This window comes from Caloenas nicobarica, chromosome 14 (assembly GCF_036013445.1).
Source record: "Caloenas nicobarica isolate bCalNic1 chromosome 14, bCalNic1.hap1, whole genome shotgun sequence".
Classification (NCBI taxonomy): Eukaryota; Metazoa; Chordata; class Aves; order Columbiformes; family Columbidae; genus Caloenas; species Caloenas nicobarica.
In genome coordinates, this window is record NC_088258.1 from 17,769,396 (window position 1) to 17,785,038 (window position 15,643).

Below are 15,643 nucleotides of genomic sequence, written 5' to 3' on the forward strand. Positions count from 1 at the left end.
GAAGGCGGCGTGTGCGCAGGCGCGGCGGCGGCACGTGCGGGAGCCATGGCGGGCGGGCCGGAGCAGCTGCAGCGCGCACAGGTACCGCGGGCCGGGCCCTCAGCGCGGCCCTGAGCCCGGCCCTGAGCCCGGCCCTAACCGCTGTGCTGCCGTTGCAGGTGAAGAAGGCGGTGGAGGCGCTGCTGGCGTTCGCCAGAAGCAAGGCCAAGGGAGACGCGCTGCTCCTGAACGAGAGCGAGAACATCCAGCTGCTGGTGACGGTGTGGAAGGTCCCGCAGGCGGCACAGGTCATCAAAATGTAAGAGGCTCACCCTCGGCCCGGTGGGGACAGGCTTGGAGAAGGGCTCTTTGCTGAGTCTGAGCTTAAGGGGTCTGAGCTGCCCGGTGGCGGTGCCGCTCCGTGCCCGCCGGGAGCGGCGGGTGTGCTGCCTGCAGCTTACGGGATCCCTGCCTTTCATCCTCCAGTTAGAGAATAATTCAGTCTCTTATTTGCCTTAACCCACCACCAAATCATTAAAGAGACCCCAGCGCCTTTTTTGTGATAGCCGAAAGCAAATGCGAAGTGTAAATTTTCTTTTGAACTGTGGCATTGCTGTATTGAGAAAGTTTACGTCTGTTTATCTGGGCCCTGGTGCTATAAAGCCTTGTCTGTTGATGGGATGCAGCCATGGTATAGAATCATAGAATTATTTCACTTGGAAGAGACCCTCAAGATCATTGAGTCCAACGATAACCCAGCCCTGGCGCTGCCCCATGTCCCTGAGAACCTCGTCTCTGTGTCCGTCCAGCCCCTCCAGGGATGGTGACTCCAGCACTGCCCTGGGCAGCCTGTTCCAATGCCCCACAGCCCTTTGGGGAAGAAATTGTTCCAAGATCCAACCTCAACCTCCCCTGGCACAGCTTGAGGCCATATCTGTATAAAGAGAGGAGAACGGATGGTCCTTCTCCAGTGTGCTGACCGCAGGACAGATGGATTCAGGGGTGTATCTGACTGCACCCATGGCGTATGATTGCTTAACTTTTATACTTCTGCGTGCGTTAAAGGTATAGGTTCCATTGAGGATATCTAGCAGTTAGCAACAGAATCTCGATACGTAGCTTCTCTGCAGCACTTGTTACTGGGTGTTGATCTCTGTAGACAGCGTAGACCTCATTCTAGAAGGGACTTCTTTCTCCTCTCAGCCATTCCCTGTCCCCCTCGTGTTCTCGTTGCAGACCCTTGCCCCACGGCATCCGGCCAGACACAGCTGAGGTTTGCCTCTTCACGAAGGATGAACCCAATTTATCAGCAGAGCAGACTGAAAATCTGTACAAGAAGCTTTTAATCCAGAATGGGATCAGAAGCGTTAGCCAGGTAAGGGAGAGATCTGATTGCAGGGTACGGTACTGTCACTTCTTCCCTCTTGTACCAGTGAAAAGGGGAAGCAGCTGTTGTTTCTGCCATTTAATATTCTGTTCTCAATGGTTCTGAGTTAGTGATCTCTAATGAGATTTTTTTCTGACTGTTCAAATGTTTTCTAAAGTTTAAAATTTATTCAGAAGAATTTCTTCAATTTGAAACAATCTTTAGCAATCAGATATAACTGCTAGATAAATGCTCAGTATTTACTTAGAGTAAGCAACTAGAAAAACAGTGTGAAAGAAGAATTTAGTTCTTTGCAGCTGGATTGGATTGCTTATGCTACTAGCAGTAAAAGTAGAAAGTAATTTTGTTGTTGTATTTAACCTTGATTTAGACGTTACCGCGTACTAAAGTTCTCTTTGGTGATTTGCAGCTACTGTGCAAGAGATCTGTATTGTTTGATTCGTAAAATAAAAACTACTGTATCCTTTTTCTATTGATTGTCCTCGGCATTCTAAAATAATGCACCATGACAGACTGTCAGTTATGCTCGTTAATTCTCTGCACTTCTCAGAAGTTTTCTCGGCTGTGTTTTCAGCAGTGGAGACTAAACTGTTACTTGCATTGCAGGTCATCTCATACAAAACTCTCAAAAAAGAGTATAAACTATTTGAAGCAAAGCGTCGCCTCCTGAACAAATTTGATCTCTTTCTGTCTGATGATCGAATCAGAAGGCTCTTGCCCTCACATCTGGGAAAACACTTCTATGAAAGGAAAAAGTAGGTCTTTAATTTCTGTATATCCATTTTGCACTGTCTTTTTTAACATTAGGTTCTTCTTAGTAAAGCTCTGGTTGGGTGGAATTGGAGTGGGTTGGATTGGGTTTTGTTTGATTTGGTTTTGGTTTTTGAAATATTTTTTATTTCCCCTCCTTTGTTTTTTAGGGTGCCTTTATCTGTAAACCTGAAAGCCAGAAATCTTGCTAAGGAGCTACAAAAACATATCCAGGGGACTACGCTCCCCGTTACCAACAAAGGGTGCTGCTAGTAAGTATGAGCAGTTAATACTTCACTTGAAGTACAGTTGTACCTTAACTGTAGGAACTTTAAGTCAGTTATTTTTATTCCATTAATATGTGAATAAAACAGGTTAAGAGTCACCATTCCAGATATGGGCCATTTTGAACCTTAACGTGTATGAAGAAATCAGTAGCTCTACTGATTAAGTTTTACTGTAGAGTTTTCCTTTTTGTGGTGTGGTGGGTTTTTTTTCCTTATGCCTAAGGAATTTCTAGGCAACTGTCACCAGCGAACACCGTGAAGAATCTCAAAACATTACTGTTAAATTAGATAAAAACTACTTCCAAAATAATCTATTCTTGTAAGATTTTTAATCTCTTGTGCATCTAAAGGGATCTAAACTGGTAATATGCTTAATAATATATGGCAGAAGTTGCATATCCAAGTATGGAAAAGTTAATACAAGTAAATCTATTCTGACTGTTATTACAAGAAACTTCTGCAATAGACAACCATCCTTTATGAAAGTTAAGATAATTGCATCTAAGGAACTTGAAGTATGTTTATTTGCCCACATATAAATATTACTGTTCATTTCTTTCAGCACAGCACGTATAGGTCACACTGGGATGAAAGCAGATGAGATCCTAGATAACATCATTGCAGCAGCCAAGGTGATTGCGAAGAAGCTCCCAAAGGTACTGCTGAGTGATTGCGTTAAACCCAAGGCGGTTCATAACTTGGCCTTATTTTTACATACTATACTGGTTTTGTTGTTGCAGAAGTGGAAAAATGTAAAAATTCTTCACCTCAAAACACTGAAATCAGTTGCACTTCCGATTTTTACTGCAAGTATCTCCAATTTGGATGAGCTTGACAGACAGCCATCTCTCAAAAAAAAGGAAGTAAAGGTAAAAAAATTCTTGCAACTTTCCATAAAATCTATCAGAATGACTAGTCCTTTTATGCATTATAGTGTCTGATGTGTTAGGCTTAAACATTTTAGCAGTTGATCCCAGGCATTTTTGGCTACAAATGGGTTTAGGTGCTCCTGACTCTGAGCGCTTCAAGTACTCAGTAATACTAATAAAATAATGGGAAAACTGCCTGATAGATTGTAAAGCAAAGTGGAAATCAGTAAGCTAAGTGTTTCTAGTCCTGTACAGTGCTGAGATTCATTCTTAGAACTTCTGCTTGCACTGTTTATTCATATTTGCCTTCTGAAAATACACTCGTTACCATATACGTGGATTCAGGCTATGCATCTGGTTTTTGTTGGCTAATCAGTGGCATCTGAATAACTCAGAAAATTGCATATTTGTATGTATAGGGGGCTCACCTAGTTTTTAAAAGAAGAAAATAATCAGCTATTCCTTTGTACAGAGTTCTGCTTATGCTGTATGTTCTTTTGTCTAAAATAAATTTGAAGCATATATATTCAACTTAGAGACTGTAATCTTGACACTATTGTTTTACTTATGTCACTTATAAATAGCTTCCGTATGAGCTGTTTTTAATAACCTTCTGAAAGTAATGCATTTTTTTCATATTCTGCATATGGTTGACCAGTCCAGGTCTATTGAACAACAATATTTAAATAAGCATTGATAGACTGTCTTATCTTTAACCATATTAAAACAATTATTATACATTTAGAAATGTTATAAAGATTTGTCTTAAATGTACTTCGAATTAATTCTAGAAGGGAAAGAACAAGAAACCGAAGAAGGCAGCGAAAAAACCAAATTCAAGTCAAGTCACTTTGACAACTGAAATTAATACTGTGGCGGCTGCTGCTGCGACCCAGGAACTTGTGGTAAAAGAAAAAGTAGAAGTAGCACAAGAACCAGGTGATCATGATGATGATGAAGAAATTCCACAACTGGTGCCTGTGCAAACAACCAGCTCAGCTGAGCTGAAGGTAATTGTTTAATAATGAGAAATGTGCGTTTCCATTAAAGCTAAAGATTTGAACTGTTTAAGTAATTCATTGCTTCTTAGGGAATAGTGTGTGTTAACACACTTCAAGTGAACTGGATTTTTTGTGAATATATCATGAAAGCAAGAATATAGGGTATGGGGAGGGATGCCTTAAGGAGGCATTTTGTTCTCGCATTTTTTTGGTTTTGAGGTGTTTTTATTTTTAACAGACTTTGTCTTAGAGACAAAGGAAGCCAGTGCTTATTGTCCTTTTACATATTTTTCTGAGTAGCAGCAATTTTGTCTAGGTCAAATAACAATCCTGAACTCAGAAGAAAGGGTAAATGAGAAACAGCTAAATACTTAGTCAAGTAAATAATAACAATTTTAATTCAAAAGTTCTTCTAAAATTAAATGTTAGTGTATTTTATTGTATCATCTTCTGCCTGTAGTGCAAAACTTGAGAAAAAATGAATAACATTCTCTAGAATAGGAACATGCAACATTAACAATCACATAAATTGAAAGCTAGTAGCTTGCATGAAATACTGTATGGATGTATTGTTGCCAGAATTGGAGACGATGTGGATCATATCACTAACGTGTCCGCAACACAACCAGACTGATAATACTCGCGTTTAACAAATATCTAGGAAAGAGATGTGGGTGAATAAAACAATAACAGTTAGAATTCAATTTGGTTATACCGCATTCATGATTGGAGCATAGCCTGTGGTTTAAAGCTCTGCCGGCAGAGGTCAGGGAACTTGCCTGGCCAAGAGGATCCTTGCATCTGTTAAATGATTTACTTTCTTACTATTTTGTTGGTTTTTTTTTTTTTTTTTTTCATTTTTTCACGATTTAATTCTGTGCTTGATCCTCTGCTTCCAGACTGAAACGTGAAAATTTTATTTGGGCTAGGGCACAGTTCAATCGATAGAAAGCGTTTGTCATTTATAATGGTTTTCATTCGTTCTTCTTGAAACACAGTTAAGATGTTTCTTCGATAGCAGGGTAATTTTTTTGTGTGTGTCTTAAACACAGAAAATGGAACCAAGTCCAGAAAAAGGTGACAACCTGGGGAAGAAAACTAAGACATCCCTTGGTAAGAGGAAGAAACAACCTCTAGCTGTGGAAACTCCGAAAATGAAACATAGAGTTACAGAAGAGCGTACAGGCTTGAAGGCATCACCAAAACAGAAAAAAGCCAAGCAGCTCAGCATGCCAAGGGAAGCAATAAAAGAAAAAGAGATGAAAAAGACTCCCAGAAAACCTGAAGCAAAGTCTTTTGCAGCACCCAAAGCTGGCAAATCCATACAGTCAGCCAAGAAGTCTTCAAAAACGCCAAAGCAAACACCCAAGAAAGTGTGCAGGCCACAGTCAGCATGAATGTTGTCTGTTGTAACACATTTTATATTGTCATTCAGTAATAATTTTTAGTAAACAAATATACTGGTGAAGTAAAATAACTTGTTAAGGAAATCTGATGCCAAGAGCTTTTTTCACTGAGGCCTGTAATGATTCATTTGTGTTTCCTTCTAACTGTCGCGCTTTAACCAATAAACTCGCAATCTTAATTGACTCTATTTCTTAAACTTTATTTTCCTGGCCAAACTAAAGGCACTCAAATTTTTGAAGTGTCAAAGGACAGGGAGGGGACTATTCTAAGAAAAAAAAAGCTGAGAAGTATTTTAAAAGTGGTGTCTTCCTGAAGCATAGCTTAGTACTGAACAGACGAGGGCTGAAGCAAGAAGCATGCATACTAAGAGCAGCAATCTATTTAAAATGTGAAATAGCTGCTGCCGTTTTTTGTAATTGTTCAATATAATGAAAAGAGGTTAACATCTATCGATCTTATTTCAGATATTTAACAGTCTGATAAGCCAAACAATGTATTCTTTAGCTATTTTTACCTAGGGTATTCATGTGTGTGTTTGCTTATTGCTTTGTTTGGGTGTGTTGTTTCATTTTTGGTTTTGTTTGTGGGGTTTTTTGTTTCTTTCTTTCTTTTTTAAAGCACAGAGTTTTACTTCTGTCATTGTATGCTTTGACCATTTATACTTTATTATTACATCAGGAAAAATCTTACCTTCACTTCTGGGCTTTATTTCTGCTAACAGAACAACTGAGGGTATCCATGTGTGCTGGGCGCAATACTGTTGTCTCTTGCATCTGAAAAACACCAAAGGGTGTATGAGTTTCAGGTGTGCCAGCTAAGTGAACCGGTCCCATGAAGGCATAAAAAATATACACTGCAGAACTGTAAGTTTATACATTTGAAATGTTACAGAATAAGCAAATTGTTGCTCTCTGTATGATTACTTCATGTCCCTCCCAGGGTGAGACTACAAGGCAAGATTTGTGACAAAACATCGTAGTGATAAAAATCTTTATTAGCAATATTTTACTCAAATCCAAATAGGAAGAAGGTCATAAGAGACAAGAAGATTAATCAACAGTATGTAACAAGCGTAGTTTGCAAAGTTCAAAAACAAACTCCTATGTCCTATTTAGGACATCAATAGATTTGCTACCTAGAAAGTAATTAGGAGCAAAATAAAAAGTGGTAAAAGAAACACTAAAGAATATTAAAATACTCTGCTTGATCCATGGTGTCAATTTCCTGTAACCCATGACCTCTTGTTCTCACCTACCATAAACATTTTTTAATCAAGGAACAATTTTACCCAAAAACGCAAGTCTGACTCAATGATCCCTGTTAGATCCATGCTAACAGAAAGATCTGATCTTGTCCAAAAATAATCCCATCACTTTCTAGGCTGGGCTGCAACACAGAACTTCACTTCCATAAGAGTGAAGTACAGACACAGAACTCTCCTCCTTTCTGGAAATGTGTTTTTATATCTAACAATTCATGCTAAAATACCAGTATCATCAAGTAGCACCTTGAAATTCTGCAGCACCTTGAGCCAATCTGTGCTGGGACTGCAGTAGTTTGGCTTTCCTTGTTCATAGCAGTGCTGGAACACATGCAGCCAGGTAAGACACCCCATGGACATGGCTACAAACTAACCCACTGGGGGAAAAGTATATACTAGATAGTGGAATTTGTTCCATTTATTTAGCAGAGTATGCAGGATTGTGACAGTTGAAGATGTAACACTACTGATGTGATTTTTATTCTCCCTATGAGTAATGTAGTCTTCTATTAAAAAAGTGTATTTAAAATTCAGAAAATCAGTGGGTAATATTAATAATTTGCTATAGCTATCACAGCTCTTCAGCTGGAGATATTGGCAGCAGTCAGTTAGAAACAGTAAGTGAACATTGTTAAAGAGAGGTACATTTTGCAACTTCTCAGCAGATTGTAAGTATTGAAGATCAGCGCTGAATGATGGAGTTAAATTTGTTATGTTTATTCAGGAAGCTATTTGTCAGTAATGTTCGTCTTGCTTTTTTAAGAGGCCTGAGAAAACCTGTCACTTCGCTAATCAAGACAGGAAATATGAAAAACTAACATTCAAGTTGAAACTCAGCCTATTGCTGATGCAGTACAGAAATCAGGTGTAAAACAATTGTTTTCAATTAATTAATTTCAACTGGCAAGCTGTAAGGACCATTATAATCACCACTTCATGTCCTTGGTAGCTCTTGCTACAAAGATAACGATTTTCTATGCTGGCAGAAGCAGCTAAGACGGAAAACACCTCCCAAGAGCTGAGCTGGTTTAACTGTGCAAGGCATGTTGGTGAGTATTAAGCTCGGTCTTAGATGAACAGCTGGTGTGCACTGGTCACGTGTGAGTCTTTTTAAGGATATTTCTGGGAATGACCATCAAGAGACTGAAGAAAATCTCATATGTTTATGTATAAATTCTTACAGACCAACCGTTTTTATTCCGGTAATATTTATTTTGACTTCGGAAAGAGAAGGTTAAAGGTTTAATAGACGTCTGAATAATTATTTAAGGTACTATATCTTTGACCTTACAATCTTTATTTTATTTAAAAATTGAAGGTGGAAAGGATGTAGGAATGAACTATAAAAGCCATTTGTGCTATGGCTAGTAAAATTGTCAGTCTTATAATAAAGCTGTATTACCACAAGCTCTATCAGGAGCCCCATAATTCCAAATTTTAAAAAGGGACTTTGGTTAAATTCTTATACAATGTTTTCAATAGTACTATTTGTCTTTAGTTAAGGTTTTGGGGTTTTTGAATAGAAAAATCTGTCTGTTAACTTTTTCTTTATTAAGAGTGTTGTGCTGGTTTGACTGAAAATGGGTTAATTTTCTTCATGCATTTAGAAACCTTTCTTTTTCATAGCTAGCACGCTCATTATTGGGACTTAGTTTGAGAACAAGCAGATAACACCCCAGCACAGAGTTAATGTTTTTAATTGCTCTGGTCTTAGACTCAAGGACACTCTGAGCTCTGCCCACAGGTGTGAGGCAGCGAGGAAGGGGGATGGATGGACAGAGCCGGACTGACACCCAGACTGATCAATGAGAGTATCCCATCCCATTAGCATCATGCTAATAATTTAAGGAGAGTTGGGACCTTCCGGTTGGCTTTTCTGATCTCTCTGGCTCTCTCTCTTCTGTTCGCTCTCCGGGGGTAACTGGGGGAGTTTCGGTTGGCACGTTTAGTCCGGCCTTTTGCCATTTTGCAGAGGCCTCTGGGCTTTTCTGCCTTTTTTTCCCTCTTTCCTCTCTCTGGGATCGGCTTTAGGACCAGGCGTGGCTTGCTGGGACTGGTTGCTCAGTTGTGGACAGAGGTCATGAGGAATTACCTTAAGTATCTTTTATTTCTATTTTTTATATATATATATTTTTTACTAGTAGCATATTAGTCTTTTGTTATTTTACTAAACTGTGTTTATCTCAATCTAAGTTTCTCCCTTCCCTTTTGATTCTCTCCCCTGTTGGGGAGGGGGTGACTGAGTGGCTATCGTGGTTGTATTGCCAGCTTGGGTTAAACCATGACGGAGTGTAGAATAATATTTTAAAGTATGGAATTGTCAAGGCACATCTAGGCTCTTGAAGCACTTCAAGAAATACAAGTGGTACTTTCTCTGCATGGGTCGTGTATCCTTGCACTAAGTGCTTTGTGGAGACTCTCTAATGGCCAGTTCTTTTGTGCATATCATTAACGTGAGCAAGTTAATAATTTGTGTGAGTTTGTGTCATTTTTAGAAGCACTGAAAGCGGAGTGGCTGTAGGGAGGCTAGAAGGGAAGAGGAAGTTGATAACATGAAAAATATCAACATTCTCATTTTAAAAAATATTGTTTTATTATTAAAATTTGCTGCAGGAGTTAAAACTAAACTCTTAATTAGATCAAGGACAAGCTTCTGCAAGGAATCTTTGCTTTTATTTGAAAGACACTATAACGACAGTACCAAAATATTTAGTAGTGATTGTTTTGACTAGAACTGATTTTTATATTGTTCATTTGCTTTCCACATTTGTACTAAAGTGGGAACTAACTCATGTTCTTTACAGACATAAAATGGAGCCAGGAAGCAAGTCTTTTGAAAGACTGCAGTAAGTATTAGAAATTAAAACTACAGTGAAACAACCTAGTGCAGCTCCCTTGCAACTATTACTCTGCTGAAGATGGAGTGCCTTTCTTTTCCCCTCCAAAAAAGTCGTCTGAACTCCTCCTTTTGCAAGAGAGGAAAAACTTAAAAACTACATTAACTCTGATTTATATGGCTGGGTGCTTTTTTTAAAAAAAATAATCAATTTGAGATATATTCAATGCGTTAGGAACTTAAACAGCATCTTGTTTTGAACAATATTAAGCTCTTGCTGAAGAATGAATTTCCATGGACAGATAAACAGGGAAGTAAAATACCATGTATAGAAAATAAAACATAGACTAGTTGATGCCAGTAGCTGGTCTGCAAACTTCTGCCATGTTCTAGAAATCACCACATTTGTAACTTTCATTTTTGGATTAGCCCTTCAATTCGGCATTGCTGGGAAGAATAACACCTACTAATAAAGCAAATATCTGAATACTATCAAACCGAAGTCTCGGCAGGAGGGATGCAGAGAAGATAATAGAAACTTGTTAATGCACTCATTTTGCAGGAGTTAATTACATCTTGGGCCCTAGGGGGAGGTAAGTTTGGTGCACATAATAAGAATGCCGCAGGGCTAAAACCATGGCTTTAATAGCTCTTCTTCCAAAGAATCTGAGTTAAGACTATTTATACTGATTTCTATTTAAAAATCTCTCAGTATTTGTTATACTATTGTAATTAGATCTGCCTTCTCTGTTAATCTTCAGATTAAGCAAAGTTGTCATTATTTTTTCTTATAGGGTTGTATATGATTATTAGAATTCCTATGGCTGTCAGGATTAAGTATGTAATTTTAAAATTATCTTGACTTCCTAAGAGCTGTTCTAACGAAACCCCCACTCCTCCCCCCAACTAAGCAGGTATATGAACCTCACTTAAACTTGGACAACTGGTACATTATCTTCTTTCTCTTACACTTCTGAGAGGGACAAAAGTTAGAAGGTTGTTTAACACCATAATGTGAGGCAGAAGTAGAACCATAGTTATTTTATGGAAGCTAGGTTTAAACTTCAAAATCCAAAAGGTACTTTAAAATAATCACGAAGAACAGCAGTATAGGCTTTTTAGTACCATAATTCTTCCCAAGATAGAAGTGGTATTAGGTTTCAAAATGAAAGATATTTTATTGTTGAAGTACTTTAGAATAATTTTAACTCTTTGCTTTTTGAGATGAGTTAAGCTTGTGATTTCCTAAGGACATATTTTGTGGGATAATGTCAGTAACACAGGCAGTCACGAATGAAGAAGTGGCTTCGCCCAGTCTCGATCTCAATGTTCAGCAGGAGCAATAAGCAAACCAAGCGCTATGACAGGAATTGAGCGTGTAGTTTCATTAGAGTAAACCAATTGCACTCATTGTCATTGGAGGATTAGTCTTGTTCAGCAGCATGGTTCTTGGCATGCTGTACTTCCACAAATACGTGGAAGCTGCACATGCTCTTAGGCCTGTCAGACTTTCCATTGGTTTGATATTTCTAGTTACCAGAACAGCATGGCTCACCCATTGTTAAACAAACTGTTAGATATAAGGGCCTTGTGAGAGCGTGCACAAGAGAGCCTACAGCCCAATATAGTTCTGCCTGAGGACCTGGGAGTGCCGAAAGATAAGTACCAGGTCATTAACTGACACAGGAGCCGACTGAAATATGGACTTTGCCTTTTGTATAACTGCTTTACTTGCTGGATTTTTCATCTTGTATTCACAACTAGTTTCCTGCTTGTTAACCTGTAGTTGTATTCTAACTACTCTCTTCAAGCACGTAAAGTAGTCTACATGACTTTGCAGATGCGCGTTATAACCGTGTCGTGAATCTCTGCCTACCGACAGCCGCCTGCTTGTGGAGGTGTCCAGCATGCGCTCTCACCTGGGGACCTTTTCTGAAGTGTGTCCTCCCAGGGCAGGTGAGCAAACCAAGGCAGAGACCTCACCCTCCCTCACCTGGGAACAGTTAAACGGGCACGGCTGGCCCAGCTCACCTGCACAAGGGCAGCACCACCACCTGCAAGAGGTGCCAGTACAGACCAGCCTCCAACACCTGCTCCCCGTTCCCTCACCGAAGCGCGGCCTGGAGGAAGCGCCGGCTGCGCCTCGGCGAGCCGGGGGCGGGAGGAAGGGGCCTGTCAGGCGTCGCCCAACACCGCTGGCGGGGAGAGGCCAACTGCGGGAACCGAGTCTCGGCGAACGGCGTGTCAGCCACGCCCGGAGGGGATGCGGGAAGCTGCCGGCGGCACCGTGAGGGCGGCGGCGGGACCGTGAGGGCGGCGGCCCCTCCCGCCCTCCCCTCAGCGGCCGGGGGGCGTGGCCAGAGCCCCTCCCGAGGGGGGGCGCGTGGCCAGAGCCCCTCCCGAGGGGGGGCGCGTGGCCAGAGCCCCTCCCGAGGGGGGGCGCGTGGCCAGAGCCCCTCCCGAGGGGGGGCGCGTGGCCAGAGCCCCTCCCGAGGGGGGGCGCGTGGCCAGAGCCCCTCCCGAGGGGGGGCGCGTGGCCAGAGCCCCTCCCGAGGGGGGGGGCGCGGCCAGAGCCCCTCCCGAGGGGGGGGCGTGGCCAGAGCCCCTCCCCGGGGGGCGTGGCCAGAGCCCCTCCCGAGGGGGGGCGTGGCCCCGCGCGCAGGTGCCACGGCGGGGCGTGGCCCGGCCGGCCCCCTCAGGTGCGGCGCCGCCTTCCCCTCAGGTGCGGGCGGCCCGAGGCGCCGCTGGGGCCGCTGCCGCCGCCGCTGCCCCGAGATGGCGGCCCCCGGCGGGCTGGGCCGCTGCGTGGCCGCCTTCTGGCTGGCGCTGGCCTTCGACGCGCTGGGGCTGGCGGTGCTGCTGGCCGGCGTGTTCGCCGACGTGTTCTTCTCCGACCTGCTCATCTACGCGGGCGGCATCGGCATCTTCCTCAGCCTCATCTGGTGGGTGTTCTGGTACGCGGGCAACCTGGAGGTGCCGCCGGAGGAGCTGCGCGACGACGTGGGGCTGGCGCCGCCCAAGGGCCGCGGGGACAGCCTGCTGCGGGGGCTGGTGCACGGCCTGGGCCGCCGCCTCTCCTCCGTCTTCGCGCCCGGGCCGCGCTCCCGCGCCGCCGCCGAGCTGGAGCTGCAGCGCGCCCGGGGCCCGCGGGGCCGCCCCGCCGACGGCGGCAGGTGAGAGCGGGGAGGCCGCGGGGGCCCGGGCCTGTCACCGCTGGGAGGGGAGCTGGCGGTGGGGAGGCACCCTGACAGGTTTTTAATTGAATCTCAGGCGAGAGAGGTTTCTCAGCTTCTAGACAAAGTTGTGTTAAACCACTCGCTCGTAGCTGATGTGTTTTGGGAAAAAAAAAAAAAAAAAAAAAAAAAAAGTTGTGGGGAACCTTTCTCGAGTCTGGCGGTGATAGAAATGGAGGGAGAGAGATGGCCCGAGGTGGGTCAGGCAGGGAACGTGGTTTCTGTAGGTGTCTGGGGCTGGAAGAGCCCGGCGGGGTGAAGCAGATGAGTGTGGTGGGTGCTGTGGGGTCGGTGGGTTGGCACACGGGGGTGCTGTGGGGTCTGTGGGGTCGGTGGGTTGGCACACGGGGGTGCTGTGGGGTTTGTGGGGTCGGTGGGTTGGCACACGGGGGTGCTGTGGGGTCTGTGGGGTCGATGGATTGGCACACGGGGGTGCTGTGGAGTCGGTGGGTTGGCACACGGGGGGTCTGTGGGGTCGGTGGGTTGGCACATGGAGTGCTGTGGGGTCTGTGGGAGCGGTGGGTTGGCACGCGGGGGGTCTGTGGGGTCGGTGGGTTGGCACATGGGGGTGCTGTGGGGTCTGTGGGGTCGGTGGGTTGGCACACGGGGGTGCTGTGGGGTCTGTGGGGTCGATGGATTGGCACACGGGCGTGCTGTGGGGTCTGTGGGGTCGGTGGGTTGGCACAGGGGGGTGCTGTGGAGTCTGTGGGGTCGGTGGGTTGGCACAGGGGGGTGCTGTGGAGTCTGTGGGGTCGGTGGGTTGGCACACGGGGGGTCTGTGGCGTCGGTGGGTTGGCACATGGAGTGCTGTGGGGTCTGTGGGAGCGGTGGGTTGGCACGCGGGGGGTCTGTGGGGTCAGTGGGTTGGCACACGGGGGTGCTGTGGGGTCTGTGGGGTTGGTGGGTTGGCACATGGGGGTGCTGTGGGGTCTATGGGGTCGGTGGGTTGGCACACAGGGGTGCTGTGGGGTCGGTGGATTGGCACACGGGCGTGCTGTGGGGTCGGTGGGTTGGCACACGGGGGTGCTGTGGAGTCTGTGGGGTCGGTGGGTTGGCACATGGGGGTGCTGTGGGGTCTGTGGGGTCGGTGGGTTGGCACACGGGGGTGCTGTGGGGTCGGTGGGTTGGCACACGGGGGTGCTGTGGGGTCTGTGGGGTCGGTGGGTTGGCACATGGGGTGCTGTGGGGTCTGTGGGAGCGGTGGGTTGGCACACGGGGTCCTGTGGGGTCGGTGGGTTGGCACATGGGCGTGCTGTGGGGTCTGTGGGGTCGGTGGGTTGGCACACGGGGGTGCTGTGGGGTCTGTGGGATCGGTGGGTTGGCACACGGGGGTGCTGTGGGGTCGGTGGGTTGGCACATGGGGTGCTGTGGGGTCTGTGGGGTCGGTGGGTTGGCACACGGGGGTGCTGTGGGGTTTGTGGGATCGGTGGGTTGGCACACGGGCGTGCTGTGGGGTCTGTGGGATCGGTGGGTTGGCACATGGGCGTGCTGTGGGGTCGGTGGGTTGGCACACGGGGGTGCTGTGGAGTCTGTGGGGTCGGTGGGTTGGCACACGGGGGGTCTGTGGCGTCGGTGGGTTGGCACATGGAGTGCTGTGGGGTCTGTGGGAGCGGTGGGTTGGCACGCGGGGGGTCTGTGGGGTCAGTGGGTTGGCACACGGGGGTGCTGTGGGGTCTGTGGGGTTGGTGGGTTGGCACATGGGGGTGCTGTGGGGTCTATGGGGTCGGTGGGTTGGCACACAGGGGTGCTGTGGGGTCGGTGGATTGGCACACGGGCGTGCTGTGGGGTCGGTGGGTTGGCACACGGGGGTGCTGTGGAGTCTGTGGGGTCGGTGGGTTGGCACATGGGGGTGCTGTGGGGTCTGTGGGGTCGGTGGGTTGGCACACGGGGGTGCTGTGGGGTCGGTGGGTTGGCACACGGGGGTGCTGTGGGGTCTGTGGGGTCGGTGGGTTGGCACATGGGGTGCTGTGGGGTCTGTGGGAGCGGTGGGTTGGCACACGGGGTCCTGTGGGGTCGGTGGGTTGGCACATGGGCGTGCTGTGGGGTCTGTGGGGTCGGTGGGTTGGCACACGGGGGTGCTGTGGGGTCTGTGGGATCGGTGGGTTGGCACACGGGGGTGCTGTGGGGTCGGTGGGTTGGCACATGGGGTGCTGTGGGGTCTGTGGGGTCGGTGGGTTGGCACACGGGGGTGCTGTGGGGTTTGTGGGATCGGTGGGTTGGCACACGGGCGTGCTGTGGGGTCTGTGGGATCGGTGGGTTGGCACATGGGCGTGCTGTGGGGTCGGTGGGTTGGCACACGGGGGTGCTGTGGAGTCTGTGGGGTCGGTGGGTTGGCACACGGGGTGCTGTGGGGTCTGTGGGAGTGGTGGGTTGGCACACGGGGGTGCTGTGGGGTCTGTGGGATCGGCGAGTTGGCACATGGGAGTGCTGTGGGGTCTGTGGGAGTGGTGGGTTGGCACACAGGGGTGCTGTGGGGTCTGTGGGATCGGTGGGTTGGCACATGGGGGTGCTGTGGGGTCGGTGGGTTGGCACACGGGGGTGCTGTGGGGTCTGTGGGAGTGGTGGGTTGGCACACGGGGGTGCTGTGGGGTCTGTGGGATCACAAGTGTGGAAACTGTGTGGTCCTGACCCAT

At 46.8% G+C, this 15,643-nt stretch overlaps 4 protein-coding genes across 4 annotated transcripts; 2 read left to right on the forward strand and 2 right to left on the reverse strand.

Annotated features, from left to right (window-relative positions):
* Positions 1-5,862, forward strand: RSL1D1 (ribosomal L1 domain containing 1). The gene is made up of 9 exons (XM_065644915.1): positions 1-81; positions 159-298; positions 1,216-1,354; positions 1,973-2,121; positions 2,287-2,388; positions 2,966-3,059; positions 3,144-3,272; positions 4,064-4,282; positions 5,326-5,862. The coding sequence occupies exons 1-9, from the start codon at positions 46-48 to the stop codon at positions 5,668-5,670; spliced, it is 1,353 nt and encodes a 450-aa protein (XP_065500987.1). The 5' UTR covers positions 1-45; the 3' UTR covers positions 5,671-5,862.
* Positions 5,863-12,552: 6,690 nt separating this feature from the next.
* On the forward strand, positions 12,553-12,954 carry LOC135994163 (transmembrane protein 238-like). The gene has a single exon (XM_065644497.1). It carries the CDS (start codon positions 12,553-12,555, stop codon positions 12,952-12,954), a length of 402 nt encoding a protein of 133 aa, XP_065500569.1.
* Positions 12,955-13,866: 912 nt separating this feature from the next.
* Positions 13,867-14,709, reverse strand: LOC135994164 (uncharacterized). Its single transcript, XM_065644499.1, has one exon. The coding sequence runs from the start codon at positions 14,707-14,709 to the stop codon at positions 13,867-13,869; it is 843 nt and encodes a 280-aa protein (XP_065500571.1).
* Positions 14,710-14,725: 16 nt separating this feature from the next.
* LOC135994165 (uncharacterized) lies at positions 14,726-15,643 on the reverse strand. Its single transcript, XM_065644500.1, has one exon. The coding sequence runs from the start codon at positions 15,641-15,643 to the stop codon at positions 14,726-14,728; it is 918 nt and encodes a 305-aa protein (XP_065500572.1).